This window comes from Lichenostomus cassidix, chromosome 2, assembly GCF_008360975.1.
Source record: "Lichenostomus cassidix isolate B80296 chromosome 2, HeHo_3.0, whole genome shotgun sequence".
Classification (NCBI taxonomy): domain Eukaryota; kingdom Metazoa; phylum Chordata; class Aves; order Passeriformes; family Meliphagidae; genus Lichenostomus; species Lichenostomus cassidix.
The window spans coordinates 101129352-101154928 of NC_139482.1; the positions used below are offsets into that span (position 1 = coordinate 101129352).

General features: G+C 36.6%; 1 protein-coding gene across 9 annotated transcripts in view; it reads right to left on the bottom strand.

Moving 5' to 3' along the window:
- PTPRM (protein tyrosine phosphatase receptor type M) overlaps window positions 1-25577 on the bottom strand; it is a 445877-nt gene that overhangs the window by 200307 nt on the left and 219993 nt on the right. For all 9 annotated transcript variants that reach the window (XM_085052574.1, XM_085052569.1, XM_085052577.1 and 6 more), the window contains exons 8-11: window positions 14306-14614; window positions 11111-11220; window positions 8376-8577; window positions 4577-4679 (exon numbers count right to left, since the gene is read on the bottom strand). In XM_085052574.1, the coding sequence (XP_084908700.1) occupies window positions 4577-4679; window positions 8376-8577; window positions 11111-11220; window positions 14306-14614 (724 nt within the window). The remainder of the gene's footprint in view (window positions 1-4576; window positions 4680-8375; window positions 8578-11110; window positions 11221-14305; window positions 14615-25577) is intronic.

The following is a 25577-nucleotide window of genomic DNA, read 5'->3' on the forward strand; positions in this document are numbered from 1 at the left end:
GGCTTCAGATGATCCCATTCCTTCATATAGAAGCATGTGAACAGTGCTACATGACCTAACTAGAGTGCCAATGCCTGGTGCCAGCCTACAAGGAAGGCTGGCAGAGCACAGACAATGGCCAGTCATGCAGAAGGCTGATCCTCACAGCACCAGTCATGCTGAAGGAAAGAGATGAGGCCCCAAGACATATCCTCCTGCCCTGTAATGTGTGTTGCAGGGATGGGAAGGCAATGGTGACCTCTGATTCATGCATAGCACGAGGTGGTTCTGTGGGGAATTGCTGCAATCAGAACCTTTGCATTTTAAGGTGACCTCCTCAGATTAACTTACTCCTTCCTACTACTGTCAGTGGGTAGGAATTAGGTGTCCTCTGTCATTCATTTAAAAATTATTACACTCTGAGTGCTGTTGAAATGGCTAAGCCACATACAGAATTAAGTACTCCTCGGACTTGGGCTGACAAAGGTTTCTATACACCATTTCAATTTCCCATGAATCATGCTGCTCCTGTTCCAGGGACCATGTGCAGATAACCTTCATTCCAGCTGTGACAATGAACAAAGTATTTACATGATGCCTTTAAAGCTCTGGCTTAGGCTAGTAAGAAATGCAAATCTCTGCAAAATTTAGAACAATCTGAACATCTCATGAAGTGTCCCTCTGATGAAGTAGTAGAAAGGAGTGTTTATCACTTTAGGTAACGTGGTTTGAAATTTCTGTGGTAGTTTCCAGTTGTACTGCAAAATACTTAATACCTTATTATGGCCTTTTGAAATCTAATATATGCTACTTCTTCAGGTTAGAGTGATTAAAAGTACATTTCAAAATTAAGCACTTTAAGTAAAGAGATGTTTGCTCTGTTTTCCCAGTAGAGTTCTCATTTATGCAAGCTGAAGAAGTTGGACAAACAGATGATAAAGGGCATGCATGGAGAGTACACAGATTGCCTTCACTCTAAAACACTCTTAGCTTTCAACTCACATAATTCAAAGTTTATTTGCTTCCTTCTGCATGTTTTCTTTAAGGTACTTTTAAATTATACTACTTGGCAATTGCTGCAAAGCTCTCCCTCATCCTGTCTGGGCTTTGCAGCCCCAGATGCTGCTGGACTGATCCCACATAGAGCAGGAAGTACTCTGGCATCCCAAATGCCAAGTATTGCATCCACAGGGATTTGCTAGCTGACACATTGGGTCATCCTGTTCTTTCATTCCAGACTGCAATAGGAAAGTACCAAATGTCTGTGATGACTGTGAAAGCAGAAAGGTTGGGTGAATGGGCCATTAACTGGCCAGAAGAGTTTAATGGGGCAAATCCAGCTGAGCCAAACTCTGTAATAATATAATATAAGAAAGAGATCCTGAGGCAGAGTAGACCCTGGATGGTCTTGCCTTCTTTCTTACCCTTTTTTCTCCTTTCCCCAGTCTGCTCCTCACAGAGGCTTGCTATCACCAGGTGGTTCCAGTGTTATTTGAGCCAAAATCTTTGGGATGTTTACTATTAAAGCTTTCTGAGGATGTGGCACAGAATAGCAGGAAGAGGGTGGTAAGGGGACAACATTCTGCTGCTTATGTAAACAGATAAAAGAAGTGCAAATACAAGACCTTTATCACAGCGAGACTGAACAGAAATAGGTGCAACAAAGAAAACTTACTTCTCCTGCCGAAGCTAAAAGCTTGCAAGAAAACTTCTTCAGAGGTCACAAGGACCTTTTATAATGGAATGTGACAAACTATCTAAAGTTCTTTCTAACAGATGAATGTATAAATAGCACTAAATGCATGCAGTCACCGAGCATCACAGTTCTCATCCCTGTGTATGAGCTAGATCTTTGCAATAAATTAGCATTCCTTAGTTAAGTATAAGGCACTGACCAATTTACACATTTGCAGAAAATTTGGCCCCTGAGTCTTCTAGACATTAGGCTAACTTGCCCTGAAGAAATAACATATACAAATGGTATTGACTTGGAAGAGTCAGTCCCTCCTCAACAGATGTTGAAGAGCCCTCATAGAAAAAATATTTGCATTTGTATGCTTTTTATGTAAATTCTTCAGAACTTCACTGACACTTAAATTCAAATACCTGAAAAAAGAGAACATCCACAGTATGACATATTACACAATTTCCACAGAGCCATCACCTTAAATTAAACATTATTTGTTTCATTTAAGCCTTGCAAATTACAACCATTCTAAAAATCAAAATAGCTTTGCCAGCTGCTAAAGAAGTGCATACACTCATCATTACTGAATGCATTACTACTTTAAACATATATAATTCCAAAATAATCTCCTTGAAATAAAGACAGCAACAGCCATAAAACATGCTGAACCTGAAATTGGAGACAAAGCAAGCAGTGTTTGTTGTATTAAAAATCTGACAAAATACATTTCAATCATGTCCAGTCTTATGAATCCTAAAACAACCTGGAATGCCATTTGGCCTTCATGATTAATGTGTACTTTATCATTGTAAACAGAGCTTTTTGAACATTTGCACTGAGTCTGATTTTTGAATCAACATTTAAAGAATCAGCATTACCCCTTCGCTCCTTTGATATTGTGCTGGTTGTGTGCAGATTCTAAGTGGCATAAAATGTCAGGATTTTTCTTATTTAAGAAGAGAAACAGAACTTAATCACAGAAACAAAGCTGGACTTCCGAATGACCTCAGGTATCAGCTTTGTTGACTTGAATGGTAGAATCTGTGCTCTCCTTTTCCATCTCAGGAATTGAAGAATTTTATGTGTCATGGTTGATGTGTTGATCAATAAAACAACAGCAGTCATTTACACTGCAAGTTTAGTGCAGTTTCAAATATCTGCATTAACCAAGCCGGTAGCTGTAGCAGAATCAATAGACAAGGCATCTTGCCTAGTGGTGCGGATAAATGAAGTATGACTAAACTTTTAACACCCAATGAATACAGATTAAGATGATAAAATCCATATGCAGAATGTGTTTTGCAAGCAGTGTGCTTGGGAGCGGAATGTACTATAAAATGTTAAATGTATTAAGAAATTATTTTCTTTTTCACTTTCATTTTCAGTCTGCTTCACTCAGCATTTACACTGTAAGTCTGCAGTCAGCATTCATTTTATTTTAAGACCTGTTGCAAAGGACCTCAGTAAATTTGCTGCTGTGTGTTCATCTGTCAGTTCTATAGCTTCACGCCACTTTAAATCTCTCCTCCTATTTCCCTAACCACTCATCCACTTATTTGGCACACTTTCATCTCCTAACGAGCTCCTTTCTATTGTCAGTGAAGTTTCTGATATGTCACTACTGCTATAGGAGCCAATCATCTTTAGTTCATGATGTAGATAAAAGAAATGAAACCATTTTTTTATCAACAGCCTAATACGTTCATGTTTAAACAACAACTCCAACTTGCATAATTTTCATCCAGATGCTTCAATTCAGAAGAACTACACTATTGCTTTGTGAGATAAAGTCAGACAAATATCAAACCATTCTGTTTCTAATCCAACCTGCTAAATCAGTTTCATTAAATGCGCTCTCATGTTTTCTTTTTTTTTCCTTGGGTGGTTCAGACTTCCCTGAAGTGCTACATCTTCTATCTATATACATTTAATATATATAGTTATTAGTAAAAACCACTTAATTATATTAATATTCTCAAGAAACCCAAAGGACATTTATTTTCATTCATGCATACATGAGCATACCAGATCCATATATCCCAGACAAATAGAAATTATCAAAAACTTCAGCATCATGATGCAAATATTTGATAGCCCCTCAGTACAGATGGAAGCTCTATCTACAGTAATGAAAGAATTAAGGAAGATACACAATTAGCCAAAAGGAAAAACATCCTATAGCTCTGAAAAATCTCTCTTTCTCTCATCTTTGTTTTTGTTTATTGAGTATTGAGCTCATTACTGGCTCTCATTTAAAGTAATCTAACCATTTCTCTGTCTTCCTCACTGAAAATCAGGCATCTTTTATTCTAATCAATGAAGAATTTACACAGTACCATGTATCTGGCAGGGAAATAAACCTCTGAAAACTGAAAATTCATTAATGGATGCTATATAACACTACAGAATCCAAGCTACTGGTTTTTCAGGCTGATTTTTTAAATTATTATTTCTGTTATCATGGTCAAATAATGTAAATACTTTATGAATGTTACACTACATACTGTTTAAACTAGCTGACTTAGTAAGAGTTGACTATCTTAAATCTATGGAGTAAACAAGAAGACTGAATATTAAAGACAGTAGCTCAGCATAAAAAATGTGATATGCCCTTGAACTTATAACACTGCAGTAAGCAATTACCTTAAAGAAGCCACCCACACAACAGAACTATGGCTTTGTTCCTTATCTTCAAAGAACAAGCCACTTGCATCTGGATCAAATCCTTTAAACAATACACGAACACTCAACATCAAAGCACTTTCATTTTCTTCAGTTATTTAATTTAATTAGAGCTAATACAGACATGAATTTAGACACTGATTGCTGTGTAGCAAATCCCCAGAAAATATGTTCAAAAAATCAATCAATTTGGTTTTTAATTTTATAAAGGTTTTTTTTCCTCAGTACCTGACAGGAGCGCCTCTGCTCTGTGCAGGTTTCAGCAAGACTGTCACAGTGCTGTCAGTTTGATTCAAAGGTGTTTCAAGTTCATATGGTGGCATAGAGGGTGCTAGAATAAGAAAAGAAAAGAGGCAAATAAAATCATTATTCCTGTATTTCTTCTTTCAAGAGCTGTATCTTTATTTGAATATGCAATTTTAAAGGCTTCCTCAAATATAAAGATGATACTACAAGTCTAAGATGCTTTCTGTTACAATGCAAGTGTGAGACAACTGTTAAATAACTTCAGGCAAAAAATAAAAAAACAAATCCCAAATAAAGAAATACCAGCTCACTGCCAATTTCAAGACAGGAAACAGATACTAGTGGGAGTAAGTTTGCAGAAAGTATTGAGAATCCATGACTTGGAAATGAAAAGTTATATTAAGAACAGCATCTGCAAATGTGTATGCTGAAGTGACTGTAGTTTTTCAAACCGAGCCCAGCTTTCTCAGTATGTCAGTTGTATCAGGATGCACTCTCAGAATTTGTTTTTCATGGAATTTTAACTAGTGCTGTAACTGTCCTGGGTCTATTGTCCACCAAGACAAGAGCTTATCTTAGTTTGAAGCCCCACTCAGCACTTTTGCAAAGTGCGTCTTCATTAAAGATTTATAGTTGTGATTAAAACAAATAATGCCTCAGTTACTCTCTTTTACTATTGCTACTTTCTTCAGTGCTACCACCTACTCACATTTGTATCATTACACTGGAGGGAAGGCTACTCAGTTAATTGGTTATTTGACAGGCTGCCGGATCCTTATTGTTCAGTTGTTAAAGATGATGCACAATTAACAGATTTAAAGGCTATTGAAGCAAAAAGTGGTCATTGCAATGGTCTCTTCTGACTGCAGGAATAATGTAGGGCAATTAACTTCCCTAAACTAATTCCTGCTTGAAGGGGAAAATACACTTGGTGGAGAAGATCCTTTCCTTAGAAGATTCTTCTGAAGATTCATTTAGTTCTTCTCAATGCATTTAATTTCATCTTATTGTCAGTGGATACTTTGTGTGTACCATACCAATAGAGTGTAACTATGCTCCACACATAGCAAATATCAACCTCTAGCAGATTATTTTCAAGTGTATTTTCCAGTAAGTTTAATTTTCCTAGTAGTATCTTCATCTTCTTGAAAGGTAAATGAATTTCCCTCTCTTTATCCATAGTGCCCTACATATCCAATTAAGGATTGAGTTGACTGCAGTGCTCTCCATAACTCCTCAATCTGCTGTGTAAACATTTAAATCTTCACTGCTTTGTACTGCTATTCACCAATTTTGAAGTATTTCACAAATAAAAAAATTAATCTTCAAAAATCATCTTGAAAACTGAGAGGGTTTTATTCTGTTTTCAATCCTGGTAATAAGGCACAAACATTTAGACTAATAATTTTAAGTAAATCGGGTACCCACTAAAGTCATACTATTACACACTACTTTAAAGATTCAGACACAGTCTACAGTTTTGAATATCCAGAACATGCACATATAATGCCCCATTTTCAACCTGATCATCCTGAAAAACAAGGACGGACAGGAACTGTATCTCCAAAAAGCTGTATGAAGTCTGAACATTTTTTGAATACTCTGTTATTTCTTGTCCTTGGTCTCCTGCCCACATCTTAGCAAGTCTTTGATTTTCCTAATTTATGGTTCCTAAGTCCCTCCTTGCTCTCTTTACTAATTTCAGTGTCCCTACCAAGACCAAAACTGTCTTCCTGTTCCAGATATGAGTTGTGGTTCTCCCAGTCACAACCTTTAGTCCTGGCTACTTCATCTCTTCTCCATTTTGCCCTGTCTAGGTAAGGACACTTCCTACTCCACTGCATATATGTAAAGAAGGAACTTATCAACAAACAGAGAAAACAGGAAATATTCACATAATTGTAAAATAAAACACAGCAACTATTTCCACTTCATAAGTGTACTATTCAAAACACTTACGACAGGAAATTTAGAGATTTTATTCAGAAGAAAATGCAGCCTAGAATTAGAAAAAGTAAAATGTAAAAATTGGTCAAATTGCACTGTTGCCACGTAATCTGTTCTAGGAAATAGTGAAACCCTTCATCCAGAAATGTTCAGAAGTTGTGTTTCATATCAGACTGGCCACATGAAAGAGCCTCAAAGCTTTCCTGTGAGACAATGAAATCACAGCCAATAGCACTGCTAAGAGGGCTCCATATTCAACAGCTAAAATGCCAGTTGTGACTTTTCAATTATATTAAGGAATACAGGCATTTAGTTTCTATTTTAAATTCATCAAGAGATTGGTTTTAACTACCCATGGACAAGGCATAAACATTCCTTGCTAGTACAGTAACTAAGAGGAAGCAATGAGAGAGTGGGGTGCAGGCAAGACAATTTGCACAACTTCACCCTGCAGAGACTTGGAGGTTGGCTTGGCGTCACTCTCAAGCAAGCCTGCAATGCCTGCTCCCACTAAGGAGTTTTTGCTGGTGACATACAATTTTAGACAACAACAACTTAAGACCCAGTACTATTCCCAAAAGTCCAGATTCTCCTCCATACTAAATAGTCTCCATTCCTCATTCTAATAAGGGCTGGTTTCATCATCCTAACTCATATAAAGTTTTGCTGTGCCAAAAACTGATTTTTGAGAGTGAAAATTTCTGCTCAGTATAGGAAAGGGGATGGAAAACAAACTCCATCTTTACTGATCAGTGTTAATTATGTTTGATGTTCCATAAAGAGTTAATGGTCTAACTTGAAAATTAACAACATTTTTGTTTCTCTACAAACACCTACATTAGCAATAATTTCACCTTGCATTAACTGCCCTTTCCTATAACAAGATAGAAGAAATCATTCTATTTCTGATTAACACTTGTCAGTTTTTTTAATTCCAGTGAAGACAGAATTACACAGAATGAGAGTAAAAGAGAAAGAAGTTTATGTACCCAAATGTGTTCTGGAAAGCACAGCTGACCACAAATAGGTAAGACAATTTTCTGTAAATATTATCAAGGGCCCAGTTTATTATCCAACTGCAAGTTTAATTCTAAAGCAGACTGTTGAGAAGTGAAGAATAAAGGGATTTTGACCATAACTCTGAAAAATATTTTTTCAACAATTACATAAGCATTTTAGAGGATGCAATAATATTGCATCCCCTCAATGAAATGCTCCTCTGCCTCAAGGGAGGGCTTGAAATATTGGTCAAGGATCTCTAGAAGTGACAGTCATGCTGCTGTTATCTGAAAACCACTACTCCTGATGTTCTTGTCTAATACAGTTCCATATCCACTTCAGTCCCCACGCCTGTTAGGAACATAGGCAGCTTGGCACTTACTACACTTTCTAAGCAAGCTCTAGATGTACAGCATCTCTGCTCTACTCTCGATTGTTCATGGCTCATTAAAGAGATTTTCCAGCACTGTTACTGTACTAATTTAGAATCATGTCAAGGCTGACTAAGCTCTGAATGAAACCCTCATCTTCAGGTCCAAAAAAACCCTATGCTAAATGTTGCAACTGCAGCTGGCACTGGCTGCAAACACATAATTCATAGGGGTTTCTTGAGTGATATGTTACAGTTGTGAACAGGAATTTCAAAGTACTAGATAATATTTAAGCACTTGGAAGTTCTTCAGATATGGTAATACATGCCACTTTGACATCTTCGGGGATGAATGTGTTCTTTCTTTTTTCAATTTGCTGCTTGTTAAAGTCTAAAGAAGTAAACAACAAAAGAATTACCCAACCCATTAACATAAGGAAATAACAATATTCTTTGATAAAGTACCTGATATTTTAGTAGTGAACTGATTTGTTATTGGAGGTCCGAAGCCTTTAGCTGTGCTGGCTCTGATGGTAAAAGAGTAGGTGGTGCCAGGATACAGTCCAAAAAAGAGATAGTGCGTTTCATTTCCTAGCTTTGAGACTCGTCCACTTTGATTGGATAAATCTATTTCTGGGTCAAAGGAACTGACTGCTTTGTAGGTGATCTGCAAAAGAATAAGAAAGTTATAAACTGCCTTGAGCAGATGGACAGAGATTGCATCTTTATCCAGTAAACCCTTCTGATGTATGCGCTGTCAGACATTTTATGATAAGCTATCTTACTCTCTTATACTCTTCAAATCCCGAATCCCACGAAAGGACACGGGAACTGAGTCGTAACTTGCATGAGTTATTACTTCTATAGATACAGAGACTTAGAGGCAGCTAGATTACAACTCTAAAGGATGGGTTCAGGCTTACATTAATTCCTTCAAGATGCTGGCTTTAACAGTGTCACATTTTGAATTCATCTTACTGTTGGTTTTGATCAGCACCAGTAACAAAACCAACACAAACAGCTAAAAAACTGAGAGGGGCTGTAGCCCCCCAATTCCAGCTGACTCCACCATAATTACACTTTGCCCTGAATAAAGTTATCTGTAAAAGATGATAAGGGCAGCTTAAGGCAAATTTTTCAGAAACTGGGTAAAACTTCTATTTTAGTCTGAAGCTTAGCTATTACAATTGCTAATTTGGATCTTTTCAGATTATTATATTGTACCTAGGTCAGATTCTCATTTGGAGGAAAGAAAAGATAAATGTTAAGTAATATATGCAGAGTGTATATTGTATCCTCAGTTCCTTCCTTGATTCAAACAGTATTTTTAGTTTTCATTAGAAATGTTAATGTAAGTTCACAGCAAAACTTGATCCAGACTTCTTCTATTAATTACTGATTTCTATGCACTGTAATGAGAATTTAAAAATACGAAAGCCATTAAAAAATTGGAAAAGTAAAAATTATTCACCCCTCCTTTTTGCTTTTAAAGTTTCATCTTTATGCGAATAATTCCAAAACCCTTATTATATAAAGTGATAACTGACACTCTTTTTGCTGTACTTATTCAATATCATTATAATTAAGAAGACACACAATAGAGTACATAGAAACATCCCAGTGTCAGTGTTAGATACCTTAAACACTTGCAATTTCCTAAAACCTCTGACTTAATGAAAATTGATTTTTATATGACCCATCTAATGTAATATCAATGAGGTGCTGAAAATCAGTAATAAAAACTTGCATACCATTTAGATAAACTCCAACATTATTTCAGTAGATATAGGCATACCCTCTACAAATCCTCATCCATAAACTGAACTCACAAGTACCTAAAAATCACCCAACTAACACTTCTAATTCTAACGGATAACAGAAGATTAATCTACCAAGTGTCTGAACTTTTATGTGCAAAGAAATAAGGTAACATATTGTTCACATGAATCTCCCTATCTCATGCTAAATTGTTATGTTGGCTTGCAGGAGAACGGGTCATAACCTTTCTTCTGAGATTTTAAAATTCAGATTAGACAACTACCATCGTGACTAGGTTTTAAATCCAGATGACGCAGTCTGTGTTAGATTCTTATAAAATTTTTGCAGTGTTTAGTTAATAAATGGCTAAGTGGCTGATGTTCAGCAGTGAAGTAAGTTCTTCCATGGATCATGCAGAACATGCTTGAACAGAGGTCAAGCTCTGACTGCATCTCTGAATCCACCTGTCCCAATAGAGCTGATGGAGTTATGTGTGTGTACATTCAAGGATGAACTGCTTGGATACAGTGGGTGTACAGTGGGTGTACTTCCTCTATTCCTCAGTGGAATTAGACATGCAGGCATGCTCCTAAGGAGAAACAGGATCCACCACCATGTGTTTCTATGTATGTAAATCTAACAATAGTAATAATATTAACACTTAACTAAAACATTCTGATCCCTCAATACAGGCAACTGTTGAACTAGCCAGAAAGTTGTTAGCTGTATTAAAAAAATCAATTCATAATTTTTCATAACATTTTATCCTCTTACAATAAAGTAGTTTTCAAAACAGTATCAATAGGTTACCATTTAATTTAACTTTTCTTTTACACCATATCTCATTTAGGTGGGGTTTTTTAAACAAAACATTTCAATACCAATTTTGTAGTAAGGTCAGGTAAGAAGCTTAACAGTGATTACTGTCTGTTTAATCTGTGCAGTCTTTTGTCAATTTTTCTAAGAGGTATTCAGGCAGAGGTTCCACATGAGAAAAAGCAGTGATTTTTAGACATCTAACAACATACAATTTTGTTGAATTTGCATTTTAAAAAAGCTAGATTTTTTTTAATTATGCCTGCTTCTTTCTATAACAATAGGCTTCCTTTAATGACTCCTATCTAAACGTGATGTTGACTGCAACCACTGTCTTATGTCTCTTACTTTTTAAGAAATTTGCTAAGATCTGTCTTTCAGTCTTTTAAATATTTGATCTAGAGAACTAGACAGAATGCTATATCACATGGTTCTAGACATAGCACTTTTCTTAAAGCTGGTAACTCAAGGACATGCTGGGTCCTGTGCAATTCACTTCCACATTATATTTACTTTCAAAGGGCTACTGTTTATAAAATGATGTTAATTTTACCTAAACTGTAAAAAAACATTAATTTTCTTACGATTATGCCCTTTGGAAAATCAAAACAAGACAAATTTCATACCTCATACAAAGTAATCACACCATATGTTTGCACTGGCTCTCTCCACTGAAGAAAAATCTTCTCTTCAAAGGTACTCCCTTGAATGGATTCAAGTGGCACAGCACTTGGGACTAACAGATTAAAAAAAAAAAAGTGGTTTTAAGAAAAATTTCAGAAGGACATGCTCTGTTTAAATATTTGTACTGCTGAGGCATAAAAACCATCCCACTATAATTTCCCCAAAGACTGAAGTAAAGGCCAGGGTAGCTCAGGAGGAGAGTGATTTATTTAAGAAGACAGTGCCATTATATGTCACCTTCAGCATAAGAACAAATTAGTGAGCATCACACATTTCCTGTAAACCTCTACTGATAATTAAAAAAAGGAAGAAGCAGCTTTTAATAAGGAACTAGGCGGTATGTCAAATATAAATTCTTGCAAATAAAATCTATTTGTGACACCTACTTATCAACAGCATTACTTCCAAAAGTGGAAAACATATTAGACATTCATATATGAAAAAGGACAAGCATTGAAATACTAAGGTATGGTTTCAGGAGACTGGATTAGAAAAGCTATCCTAGAAAGATAAGCCACATATTGCATAGACATTAGACCTGAAGACCTACAGCAGGATGGACATAAGCAAAGTGTGAAACAGCCAAACTAAAAATCTGACACTGTTAATTTTTCTTCAAGTCTCTTAATGTGTGAGAAAGACCTGTGAAGAGTCAGGGATATCAGAAGGTTCTGATGAAAGGTATGCCAATCACCCTCAGGTAGCTACTTCTGCTTCCCATTTGTTCTGCAACCATTGCCTTATCCCCAAGACAATGCAATTTTCAGAGAAGACCTGTAAACAGCACATGGATGTGCATATCTGAATTTATTTTACACAACAATGGCAAAGTAATTTGAAAAAAAAACCTGAAAAATGCACACAGGACTGTTGTGAAGCAACAGGCACTAAGGCCTTAGCACTTTTACACAAACTCCATGTGATGAGAATCCAGTAAAAAGATACATATAACATTTTTTAGTTGCTACAGAAAGAAGGTGGAAGCCACTTGCTGCAATGGTTGAAATAACTTCTCAGACCCCTTACTGAGATTTATCCAAATGTTAAGGAAGATCTGCCAGCAAGACATTTGATGACTCCTTGCTGTTGATACTTCTGGTATAGAACTTCCTCCTCCTACTGCTCCATGCTGTTGGTACTGGGGTTTACAAGGTTTGAGATTCTGTTATCACCTCTCCCCAGCCCTCCACAGAGTTCCTTGCTCCACCAAGTGGAAGCTTCAAGGACATAAGTGATGACTTCTGAACTGGCTTACCAGTCCTGCGTACACCAACAAAATAACACCTCTAGGGCAACCTTAACTGTGGGCACTAAACCTTGTTTCTAAGTAGGAAAGAACTGTCAAAACTCATTTGCAATCATGAGGTTAATGATTAAATATAGTGTAAATAAGCTGGAAGTATAGCAAAGCACTGCAGTAACCTCTAAAATTATGTGAAGGTCATAAACTCTGAGCAGTTGTGCCACAAGAAGAGGTCAAACACTGGCAGAGGTCACCAAGAGATGTACTCAAACTCAACTGTACAAGGCCTTGAGCAATCTGCTATCACTTGATCTTCTCTGAGCAGAAGGTGGGACTAAATGAGCTCTGGAAGTCCCTTGCAACCAATGTGATTGTGTGATTTTAAAAACTACGATGATTATTTGGCTCAGTATACTCTGTTGTTTTACATTCAGACTTCCATACCTCACTGAATGTGGACAGCACACTAAAAAGTTGTAATTTTTTTCAAGGTATTCTCTCAGACACTGTTTTTTATAGCTTTTGGAATAACATGACATTCCAGAGGGCCAGGAATAAGCAATTTTAGATAAAACACATAAACATCCCCGACAACAATAAGCTCTTTAGCTCTGTCATCCTACAATTGAACCGAATTAAATTTAGAGCATGACAGCACAATTAATTCTAATTAAACATTTCTTTTTGTTAGCTATGCTTTGTTGAATCTGTTGCATTAGTAACTATATATTCCTAAATTGTTTAATTTATTCCCTCATATATTTTGATTAGAAATTAGTACTACATAAAACCAATACAGCATGTATTAAATAATTTAATAGGCTTAAATGACAGACTTCAAGTATTTATTATAAAAGGAGCTCATAACTGCTGAAGTTTTTACAAGAAATATTTCCAACATGTTTGAAGTAAACCTATCATTGATCTGGAAGAAAATACACATCCATTCCTGTTCAGATTGAAGACAATAAAAATGGAAGAAGGACAGATCTGTTATATAAAGCAATGTAAGTCATTTGATAAGGTTCCTTTGAACGGTATGCATTTAAAATAGCAAAGCCAAGGCCAAAAAAACTAAGATACACTTGTAGAGGGAACTAAGGGGCTATATATCAGCACAGAGTATTCTGAAAAGGTGAGACTGATTCTTGGTGCATGACCTATTCAACAAGGAAGTCCCATTTTGGTATTGTAGCTAACAGAGCTTCAGTAAACTCTCTGGATGTGTTATCAAAATAATACCACAGAGGACTTGGGAGATGGTATAACCTTTACATGCAATATTATTACAGCATTGCAGAGACACATCACTGAATTCTGCTGCTTCTGCTTCCAAAAAGACATCAGCAAATTATATATTTATTATTTATCATTTATTATATTTATTATTACTCAAAATAAAGTCAGTTTTAAAAAAAAGAGATCTGAAAACCCCATGTGAGTTGAAAATCATTAAAAGGAAAGGAATGTCTGTATATTTTAATGTCACTATATGGAACAGTGGCTGAATGAGCAACTAACAGTGTCCAGTGGTTAGAAAGCTGAAGACAGAAAATGAAACTGCAAATCAAGAATAAGTATTTAGTGCTGAGCCTATCACTCAGTAGGCAATCACTCACTGACAATCACCTGAAATTTCTTCCAACTGATACTGGAACCTTAAAGAGGCAGAGCATAGTTCAAGCACAAGTTACAAGTTTAATGATGAAATAATTCAACTGTGTGGGATGTTATAGGTTATGTGAAAGATCGCAGTAATAATGGAGCTTTATGGAAACAGGTGAAGTTAGTGGAAAATCTGTTACAAATTCTAGTGAAAGTAGAACATGCACTTGTACAGAAAATTACACTATTAGGTCGTGTACCATGTGTATACGTAAATACAAAAACTCACCATCTTCATCAGTTTGCACTACAAGTTCTTGGCTTTCCTTCCGTCCTTCGGGATTCATTAATACTAATTTGATGCTGACATTTGTGTATGGTGATAGATTGGTAATTGTGTGCTGGGGATGTGAACTTTCTGTATCCCAGCTGACTTCCTCTCTCACTTGCTCCTGTCCTCCAGCCTGGTAGCGGTAATGGACTGTGAGGTTGTAGCGATGGCAACGTGTGACATTATACCCAAATGGCTCCCAGCAAATAGTGATCTGTCGAGATTTGATCTCCACAACCTCCAGTCGTCGTGGCCCACGCATCGGATCTGCAAAATAACCAATGTAATTCTGGTGTGATTACTTAGGATAATAACACAAGAAATAAGAAGTTATACAGTCCCTCATGTAAGCAGAAACAGAAATCCATTGCTTTACAGAATCACAGTATAATGCAAGTACAGTGTCTGAAAAAACAGGAAAAAGTGAGAAAAGGAGTGAGAAGTATCTTTGATGAAAAATGAAGAGCGAACAAAACACTAAGAAGTTCTTCTGCTTCAACTGAAATTGCATTATATAGTTGAAATGACACTTTTTTACCTGTTGCTTGCAAAACATAAGCATCTCCGATTTCTTTTGTACAAATTTGTACAAATTATTTAACACTTTTAGAGGAAAAACCTGCACAAAGCAAGTAACTAAAAATGTAATTTCAGAGAGAACTTGCAAATACACAGGGATTTTCTTGCAGGACAGTTTTTACAAAGGCTAGAGGGTTCTTCAGCTATTTCTTATTCATTTGTTTTTAACTTAGATAGAATGTAATTACTCAATCTCTATTTGTCCAGGACATTAACTTAATATTCCAATTCCTTTAAAACAGACCATAGGGGTTTTTTGTTCCCACAAAAATATTCCTTGTTAGTAATGCAAATACCTTGGCCTGTTGGAGTGGTTTAGCAAAGACACAAAATAAATAAGATCTCCTACTGCATCTGTGCTTTTCTAGAGATTTCCCAATTGATAATGAGCTATCAATCAAAACCACCAAAATCTATATATGAGCACCAAAGATTGTGGTTGATGAAGTTAAATTTTCTTCAATGCTACTGGTCGCAGCAATTGAGATAAAAAGTGAATTAAAATTTCCACCATATTACAGCAGAGCCACTGCACTTACATCCCCCCCCCCCCATTTTCAAAACACTGTCATTAACAGAACTATAATACATATTTAGCAATAATCTGAGTTTTTTCGTATTTGAGTCCTCAAAAAGATTAAAGACCATGTCAGGTTTTATCCACTGGTTCACTAGTCAAACACTTAGAAGACTTTTAATGAGTTAGAAGCCTCTTGTACGTAAACAAATTAATATGCATCTTCCCCCTTTTATGTTTATTAATCAACATGTCTTCACTAGGAATGTTCTAAACAATTTACACAGGATTTCATCTTTTTACTTTTTAATATAATCCCTGCATGCTTGAAATATTTGTTCAAAGACGTTATTCATCTTAACTCCTTGAAGAAAAGGTGTTAAGAAATTGCTTGTTCTAACATCTACAAAGTAGGGTATTTTTCCCCCCTTTCAAATCATCCAGCTGAGTTTTAAAGTTTTTTTTAATTAATTTTCACTATCAAACAATGTTGATCACCAGTAAAGAATATTTGGCAATTTGAAAAAATGGCAAAACAAACCAAATTCTAATCCTGGTCTCCTATCTAGTGACCTGAATGAGAGGTAAAAATGTTCCCACTAAGGATAAATTACTGTAAAGCCATTTATCTGCTTCTGTACTCAGACATCCCAGCTAAGAATTCTGGCATCTGGATGCTTTGTCACATTTTCTATTGCTACAACAATTAAAATTAATATGAAGCAAATCTCAAGGACTGGCAAGTCCTAAGACTTCCATGTCTTTCTAAACATTTACTTCTGTGTAGTTCAGACACGAATTTCATGGAAAACAAGTTTTCCTGTGTTATTTTCTTTATTTCATTTCAGCTTGTAAAAATTGCTTTATTTAGGTGAGATGATGAATAGTAAAGGACACTTGAGAGGTATTGTGCAACTGTAGTTGTATCTGAATGGGCTAAACAGGAATAGAACACCAACAAAATTGAGGTGACCCTGACATACAACATTAAACAATTGAACAAAGCTCCTAGCTGCAAGAATATGGAACAGCCTGCTTAGTTCCACAGTGGGCACATCAGAAAATTCACAGGGGAGCTGAGAAATCATTTTATTAGAGACATAAAACTAATTCATAGCATTTTAAAACTGAAATTGAGTGGCTGTACAAAATATCTGGATCAAAACCTATCCAAGATTTCTGCCCAGGAGGAAGGTATTCTTATGTCATGTTACTTTAATAAAAAGTACAAGTCAGCCCTCTAGTTAAATCCTGAAGTCACTGCTATGAGAATAACAGATACATTTTCACCTCCAACAAAACAGACAAGGAAAAAAAGAGTTTAGATCATAAAAGATGGAGACAATACAGCTTCCCTTGATATTAACAGGATAAAGTTCATCCATCAAGGCAAATACCTTGGTTGCTTTGGCTCCTGACTTGATTCTGTAACCCATAGCATCAGACAGCTAGGTACACAGCTCATATCCATTTTTCTCATCATTCAGTCAAAGATTATGCAACTAATAGGGTCCTAATGACTCCTGTCATAAATGAGTGTTTTAAGGGTGCTACTTGTAACTAGAAAAAAACAGGCTGAGGTAACAGAGGAATTTTGGGATTAAAAAAAACCATGTGGCTCGAAACAGCCCTGAAAAATAGCAATTAGACCAATGAAAGACTGAAAACTAAGTTTCCATTTGATCATGGTAGCAATGAACTTCTCTGGAGGTATCACTGTATACCCCAGAGAAGATATTTCAGAGAATAGAATCCTGGAATCATCAAGGTTGGAAGAGACCTTTAAGATCATCATGTCCACTTGTCAACACAGCACTGACACTGTAACCCCTAAACCACATCACCCAGCACCAGATCCAGATGCCTCTTAAGCACCTCTAGGAATGGTCACTCCAACACCTCCCTGGATAACCTATTACAATGCCTGACCACCTAACAGTGAAAAAAAAAATTCTAATTATCTATCATCTATCTATCTATCTATCTATCTATCTATCTATCTATCTATCATCTTTAATGTAATATGGTTCTGAGAGCATGGTACATCACTTCCAATACACTGGAAGGTATATGCTCTTCATCAGGAAGGACATGGCATACTTGTAGAAAGAAAACTGTTACGCAGCAGTAAAAGAATGACAGCTCATGACTATGATTTAAAAGGGAAAGCTGAATTAATTACTACAGCATGATGACTTCATTTAGCTGATTTTGATTTTCTACAGGATTTATCACTTTCCCATGGTGAGTTCCCAGCTTTCAGTGAAAAAGCAGGCATCCTACAGAGATGCTGCTATTGTGCTCATGAGACCTGTGCTAACTATCCCAGTGGTAGCAGAAGGCTGTCGTTCCAGCAATGGTCTGTTATTACCTTGCACCAGGTAAGGTAAGTGATAGCTACACAGAGAAGTGTCATTTCACAGCGCTGATCACAGCTGAAATCACACCTTTTAGAGCAGTAGAAGAATAAAGAGTTTAACACACCATACTGATTGTATTACATACAACACAGGTGCTTCAAAAAACAAGAGCTATTTGCTCAGCCTTTGCCTCCTCCTTTCTTGGTAAATACCCACCTGCACAGGTTACACAGCCAGACCTCCCCACCCACTGCAGTTTTCTTAGTGAACCAAGCCTCTGCTGCTCCTAAGTACTCCAACTATTTTCTGGTACAAATTTTTCTGGTACAAATTTTTCTGGTACAAATCATGTGGCAAATGGGGAAAATAAGGCCTCCCAATTCATAAGAGAAGAGGTTTTCCTCCCAAAGGAGCACACTGCCTGTCAAGCCTGAAGCTTAGCCAGGTAGTTCTTACCCATTCCCCTGCTGGTGCCTGCAGCATTTTTCATACTGCTCTCCTTCTGCCAGCTTCAGCAGGGAATCAGGCAGTGAATTCTGACAGTTGCAGCTCTGACCTGAGGGACCAGCAAGCCGGGTTCTAGCCCCTGGCACTTTAGCATCCCATTTAATCGGTGATCTTGGCTCCTTCTCTGCTCCACTCTGTTTTTCTGAGAATATGAAGCACAGACTGACAGACAGGATCAATTTCCATTGCAGCTGCAATTCACAGCTCATTTCTCTGGAACTTCACACTTTGCCTTTTACCACAAGTACAATGCTTTTTCAGAAACTCAATTTCAGAATCACAGAGACATTTAGGTGTATTTTTAGCATCCTGTCGTTGATCATCAAAACTTGGGTTTAGAATGAAAACTCAAGACTGGAAGTTTTGCCTTTTCATCACAGACTGCACAGACCTACTGAAATAAGAACAAAAAAGAAATGGCAAGGTGATTTTCTGTCAATCCATGGCACTCCAGTAGCTGTAGACATCTGGTATGTGTTAGATACTATTTGAAGGGCATCTAACAATAGGAATAAGAATTTATTTATTGTCTAGGCAAATTATTAGTGCAGTTTAGCTATGCAACAAATCTTGGGACTTCCAGATTGGACTCTACTGTCCTTCCACAGGAAGTAAAGGACAGATAGAACAGGAAAATATACAAATTTAGGATGAAAACTGAATATTGAAGATATTATCCTCTATACAGCTTTTATAAACACAATAGTTAATGATAATTAAATGCAAAGACTTTTTCACAGATTGCCTGAGCAGTCCTGTTCAAATAATTTAACATCTTTTCACATCAATTCCCTCTGAGTAAAGTGGGTGCCACAGTACACCAGCATCAGTATCCAATGGTGTCACTTAACATTTCATGAACACCTGCAAGGAACTTGCACATTACAGTGATTGAGACCACCTAGAGGGGAACAGAAAATATGGCTTGTGAGCTGCTGCTATCAAAGCAACCATATTTGGTTTGTTTCTAGAAAACAAATCTCCATATTTGTATACATCTATAGTCAATGCCAAAGGAGAAAATAGGTAAAATAATTTACTTGTTTGGCTTGTACTTATTTGATTTCATTTGAAATCCAATCTACACATGACTGCTAACAATTGTTTGCAAATTTGGTAAGACAGTTTTGTAAAAGATTACATTCAACTGTGATGGAGGGATTTTTGTATGGTGATTATTCTTCATCTGAGTTCTTCAACAACAAATTTAAGTTCAAAAAGAGCCCTTCATTGCTCAAAATACCACATGAATTATCTGATCTGATAAAAGACAAGGGTTTTTCAAATTCCAGTTTGCCAAAAACTGCAGAATGCAGTTGAGGAAAGAAACAATGGGCAAGATTTTGGGTGGTGCAATTTCACAATTTTTAACACATTTTTATTTCAGTCAGATTTGTTGATACAAAGAACAGCTTTGCAGTTAGGATTAGAGGAAGAAAAGGAACACTTTACCCACATGATTTTTCATACTGTCCATTATTTGGGTTACAAAAGAAAGGAATCAAACAAAGAGGAGGCAAACAAAGAAACACAGGGACAAATGACTCATGAACAAAATCAAAATCCTAATATGATGATGGTGGTGTGATTGTACTGCTGAGTCCCACTATTTAAAGTGAAAACAAAGACTAAGCTGCCAGTGTGCACAAAACTGTTGAAGATCCAGAAACAGCCCTTGAATTAAGAGGAGCACATTAGAGATTGGTCATATTACTCCTCTAAGAACACAGCATGTTCAGGCAACAAGCAAAAATGTTAAAAACCAGCAAGGAACAATTGTAAATTTTTGAAATACTGGTGTCATATGAGACATCATCACTACCTCCTGTCATGGAGCAGCCATGGAAATTGATAGCAACCGTTACTAAGGCTATTTAGGTAAGTGCAAAAGACCACAGAAGATACACAGCATCTCCTGGAAAGATTCCAAGTTATGGTATTCAAAATTCCTAACAATGTTTCATATTACTAACTAATAACATTTCCAAAAGTGTATATTCCCACTTCTGCAAAACCAGATGCCTCCCACAGAAAAGCAGCACTTCTATCAGTCTTCTAAACGTACTCCCTGATACTTTAAAAAATGTTGGGATGCAAGACCTGCAGAGTTTCAGTGCTAATGAAAGAAAGAACTATGAGACAGCAAAACTGAAATGGAAGTCACCTGCAATGCCACAAAGCAAGGAACAATCAGGTTTTCATACATATAAAATGTGTTGATAACTAGACTATGAACATTTGAGCAAATTCTAGGCAAAATGGCTTATTTTAAATTATATTGGTTTTAAAAATATTTTTTTTCTTTCTAATTATATTCTATTGATTATATTCATTTGTATTCCACGGTCACAATTCCAGTGAAAGAAGATGAACAGAAGGATGTATGTACCCTAAAGTTAGCATACAAGCTTTGAGCAGTAGCCTGTGGGGATCCTTCTGCACCCTTCCTCGTTATTGCAGACTTAAGAGCATTGAGAAGCAGGAATAATCCTCCTGTACACATTTCCCTCAGCACCTTTATTATCATGATCAGTATCCACAGTGTCACAACGGACTGAAGGTGTCAGCAGGACTAGACTGAAGTAAAAAAAAAAATCAGGACACCCCCCACCACAGATAGTTTTCCTTCTCTGCACTAAACCACTTCCCATCATCTGAGAATTGGAAGATTCACACTTTGAGCATGTGCTCATACTCAGCCTCTATTCCCTGGTCAAGATGCCAACAGTCTACCAGGTGAAAGAGAAAATCCAGCATCTCCCAAACTACCCTGCTGTCAGGAAGATCACAGCTAACACCATTCTTCTTCAGAGTGGAACCAGATGCAAGACCATGCTTCCACTGATTTTATTACATACTTTGGAAATATGTAGTGCAGTTATGTATGTACATCAGGTATGACAATACCAGGTCGTCCAGTTTATACCCAAAGAAACTGAAGCTCAGAAGAAATGAATTACCTGCTGCAGACTGTGGTGCATCAGCAAAAGCCACAGATTTATAATTCTCAGCCTCATTTCTAACCCCTTAGAACACAGTACTGAAATGTGCTTTTATTTTCTGTCCTTTGTGGCCAGAAGAGGTTAGTTCCAAATTGTGGGAGCTCAGAAAACAATGAAATGTTCACTTACATCTCATAGCAACAAAATGAATAGGCCAAGTTCTTATAATGAGCCAGATTGAACCCTCACTCATTTCACAAATTCAAATGTGAGATATAGTAAATGTCTACTTTTTCCAGGAAGGATCCTAAATGCTAGTATCACCTCATCACTAAGAGAACTTTTTCTGTGATATTTCTAGAAGAAGCACAAGCTAAAATACAGGAATTCTTGGGAGAAAAACATATTTAGCCAATTATAGAAGGTTCACAGAAAGCAAATTCTAATAAGCATCTAAGGCACCAGCTTACTGTTTACAAAAAATAAGTGTTGCTGTTGCGTGAAACCTGATCAAGTATAGTATTTAAACTTTTAGTAATATATTATTACAAGGACGATGCAGAAACATGAATGAGTGATAAAATCATGCCTGAGAAGTTTCCTTAACTTTTTATCTCTTCTCCAGTTTGGGGCTACATGTATTCCATGAGGCCTATGTCTTCTGGCAGACATTCACAGTTGTAAAATATATTGGTTTAATCATCAATAACACCCTTTTAATCATCCATTATAGCCTTTTAAAGGTATGAATATTTTTAAGTGTTGGTTTCTACACAGTATTTTCTTTCATGAGAGGGTTGATATGAATGTTTCACTTTATAGTAAAATTTAAATCTGAACCAGTGTAAATTGAATCTAGTATTTTTTAATGTTGTAATTTTATAGGTATACTCTGAATGGTAAATCATTTAAATTCTAATACATTTAAATAAGGAATGAAAGAAAAACATCATTTGATACATTTTTGTCAAATTACCTACATTACATGATTACTCCTCCACAATCAAAATCAGATTTTAAATATGAATGATACAAACAAGATTACATTCCAAATCTGCAGCACAGATTTTAGTTGCTTGTTTAAAATGACATACCTAGCTATTCAGTAATCACTTTATAATAACCCCTTTCATTTCTAAATCTTCTTAGCCATCAGCCACTAGTGAGGAAAATGCTGGCAGTGGTTTTACAACTACACATTAGTTTTACATTTCATGACAAGCTAATTCTACAGAGTTTGAAAGACAGACAAGCATGTGTTCTTAAGGTTTTCTTTCTTTTGCATGAAGAAAGCATACATCTAACCGAGAAATTAAAAATAAAGAGTGCAGACATATACTTTCCACTTCACACATATGCCAGCAACAATTTATCCCAACTTCACCCTGGGAACTGCCATGAATATGTAAATCAACAAGAATTAAAAGATGGTGACAAATAACTCTTGGAAGAACTACCACGGTAAAATGGCAAATAAAGTGCGTATTTCTGGTAGATGTTACCTTTGGTAGATCTGCCTTTCGTAGACGCTGGATCAGGGTGTTCTTTGAGGAAAATGAAAGTCAAATGAGCTGTGTGGCATACACTGTCCCTCTCGACTGAATCTATCACAGGCATTTAACCCTTTGACTGAGTTACCACATGACTGCTTCACAGTGTCACTGCTGTTCTTTTCTGTCACTTCTCCATCGTATTTTAACATAACACATGTCACACCTCCTGATCTGACACAGACACGTTTAGGCACACATGTACCTCCACACTTGTGGCACCCTCAGAAACTGGAAGAGACTTCCAGACCGAGTTACACGGAATGCAGATCAGATGCTGCTCATATCTGAGAGGATGCAGACAACACAAAGGAAGCTGAAGGCCTGACAAATGGCTTTTGTAGCCACCTGACATACCTCCTTCACACACTTATCATGCCATAGAATTGTGTTCAGTGAATGTAAAACCATCTGGTTTCATGGGTCAATACATAAATTTTCAGATATAGTAAGGAATGGTGCAGGTGGATGGCTCAGCATTAAGCATATTCATGAGAACAACAGACACAATTTGACCACACACCATAAACAGAGAAATTATTTTAATGTAACATACACTCTTCTACTCACTGCTCAAAAAATGGGAACCCAGGAGAATATTATAAACATTTAGAAGTTCTAGTGTGAGGGAGAAATCTATTTTTCTATCCCATTTTCCTAGAAATGGCTGGAATACACCTAGGGCATTGTAAGATGTTCTCTTCATACACTAATAAAGCACATGTATTTTTCACAGTGCCCCAATCACCTTCTGATTGTGACTAATATTAATGGCAAAGCAAACATTGTTGCTCTGCTGTGTGACAAATTAGCATGCTCGAACTCCTTACATTTTATGGTACAGCTGCTCGAGTTATCCCTGAAGCCAACTGCAGAAAATATAAACCATTGTGTAAATTAGTAAAGGTTTCAGCTGTTCAATACCTGCCCTGAAAGTAGAAGACCAGAAACTGTTTACTGTGTTTCACAAAAGAATAAATGGGCAGTGCTGTTTCACAGATCAGTCAGAATAAGATGTAGCAGTGTGTTCTGGTTATCACTGTGGGCTATCGCCACTGACAAATCACATTATTTCAGAGCTGTTACGTACAGCGGTGGTAGCTAAATTGGAGATTGAAAACAGAACCTAAATTGAACCTAGATGACAGGACAACATGGTCATATCAATCTACGTAGAAGAGAAAATGCCACCAATCAATGTTACTCATCTAAAAAGGGTATTTACCATTCTTTCTAATCTGACATGTGCAATCAACCTTAACCAAATGATGTACAGTGAGATCAGTTTTGACAAATAACTCTCAAATGCATAAACCTGATAAATGAATCAGATTCCCTGTAACAACCGGTAAAAGAAACTTTGAACTTACATACATGACAAAGCGGAACAGAATATTCTGTCTACCTACTACACTATTACATTACTAACTAGTATAAACATGTAAGAACTGCAAAGTTGAGAAGCTCATCTGTTTAATTTGTGACAAGACTCTTTTCCTGAAAAAATCTATGTATTTGCCACTTAGCATGGATGCAAGTCCTTATGTTAGGTCCATCCTCAGGACTCTTACAGAAGCTTCACCCAAACCTGAGTAGTTACCAGCTACTGAGTAATTTAAGATGTTTTTTCACCCACAGTCTGAAATGCCATATTTGATACTGTCACTAACTAAAACGTTTGGCTTCAGTATCAATTGCAACATTCAAGTATATATAGTATTTTTTAAATGAAAGCTTTTGAAAATTACCTACATTAAGAGCATACACTCTTGACCTTTTGGCTGAATATATCCAGCCTTTTTTTCCTGTTATAGCTAGAAAAATACTTCTAGAAATCCCACACATTGCTCCCTGTCTGGTAGACATCTTTGAATTTTCCTGTGACAGATCAAGAAGTTATTTCCCACTGGTCTTCTTTGCTATGCCACTCCCCATAAAAAGCAAACATTAAGAAACCATACTTGCTGATGAAGGGAATTTATATTGTTATATTGAAGCGTGAAACACAGAAGAAACCAGCCCATCATTGTTGTTGATACATTTTAGTAAGGAAATGAATGGCCAGTGGAGGAGAAAGGAGAACATCTGGGAAAAGGGGATGTATTAATGGTAAACTGCTTCAAAGTTAATTCTTCATAAAATTTACAAGAGTCCTAAGATTCCCACAAAAACGTATATGCCTAGGAATTAGATTTCTGCCTCAATACAGAAATATATGATCTACTGACAAAAAGAGTAGGGATAAACAAACACAAGCATGAGATAAAGAAGAAGATAGGAAAATAAATATGCTTTTGTGTAATGTGTATCACAGATTAGTCAAGCCTGTGTTGTTTGTTTCCTTTAAACCCTGCTTTATTTCCACACACGATCTCAAGCCTATTTTGTTTATTTCCTTTCTCTAGTCCTAAAGATTAATCATTTATCAGGACTACATTTCCCTCTGTTGCCTCCAGCATCCCTTGCTTTAAACACCACAGGTCACTTTGCATTTGGTCATGTCCTTCTGCTTCCTTCCCCTCTTCTAAACTTGGTCTTGTCAAATGGATTAAAGAACCTGTGCATTTATGCCAGAACCATAACTGACATGGAAGAGCACAAAGCAGCCATCAAATATTCAGGAAAGCAGAGGTTATGGGAGGTTGCTAAAGTACCTGTGAACATGAGCAAAGGAGAGGGGCCAAGATTAGATTAGTGTTTCACTGATCCAAGACAGGCAGTTGTTTTACTGTTGAGACATAACCAGATCGCTCTGCAGATCACTCAGGGGTCCTG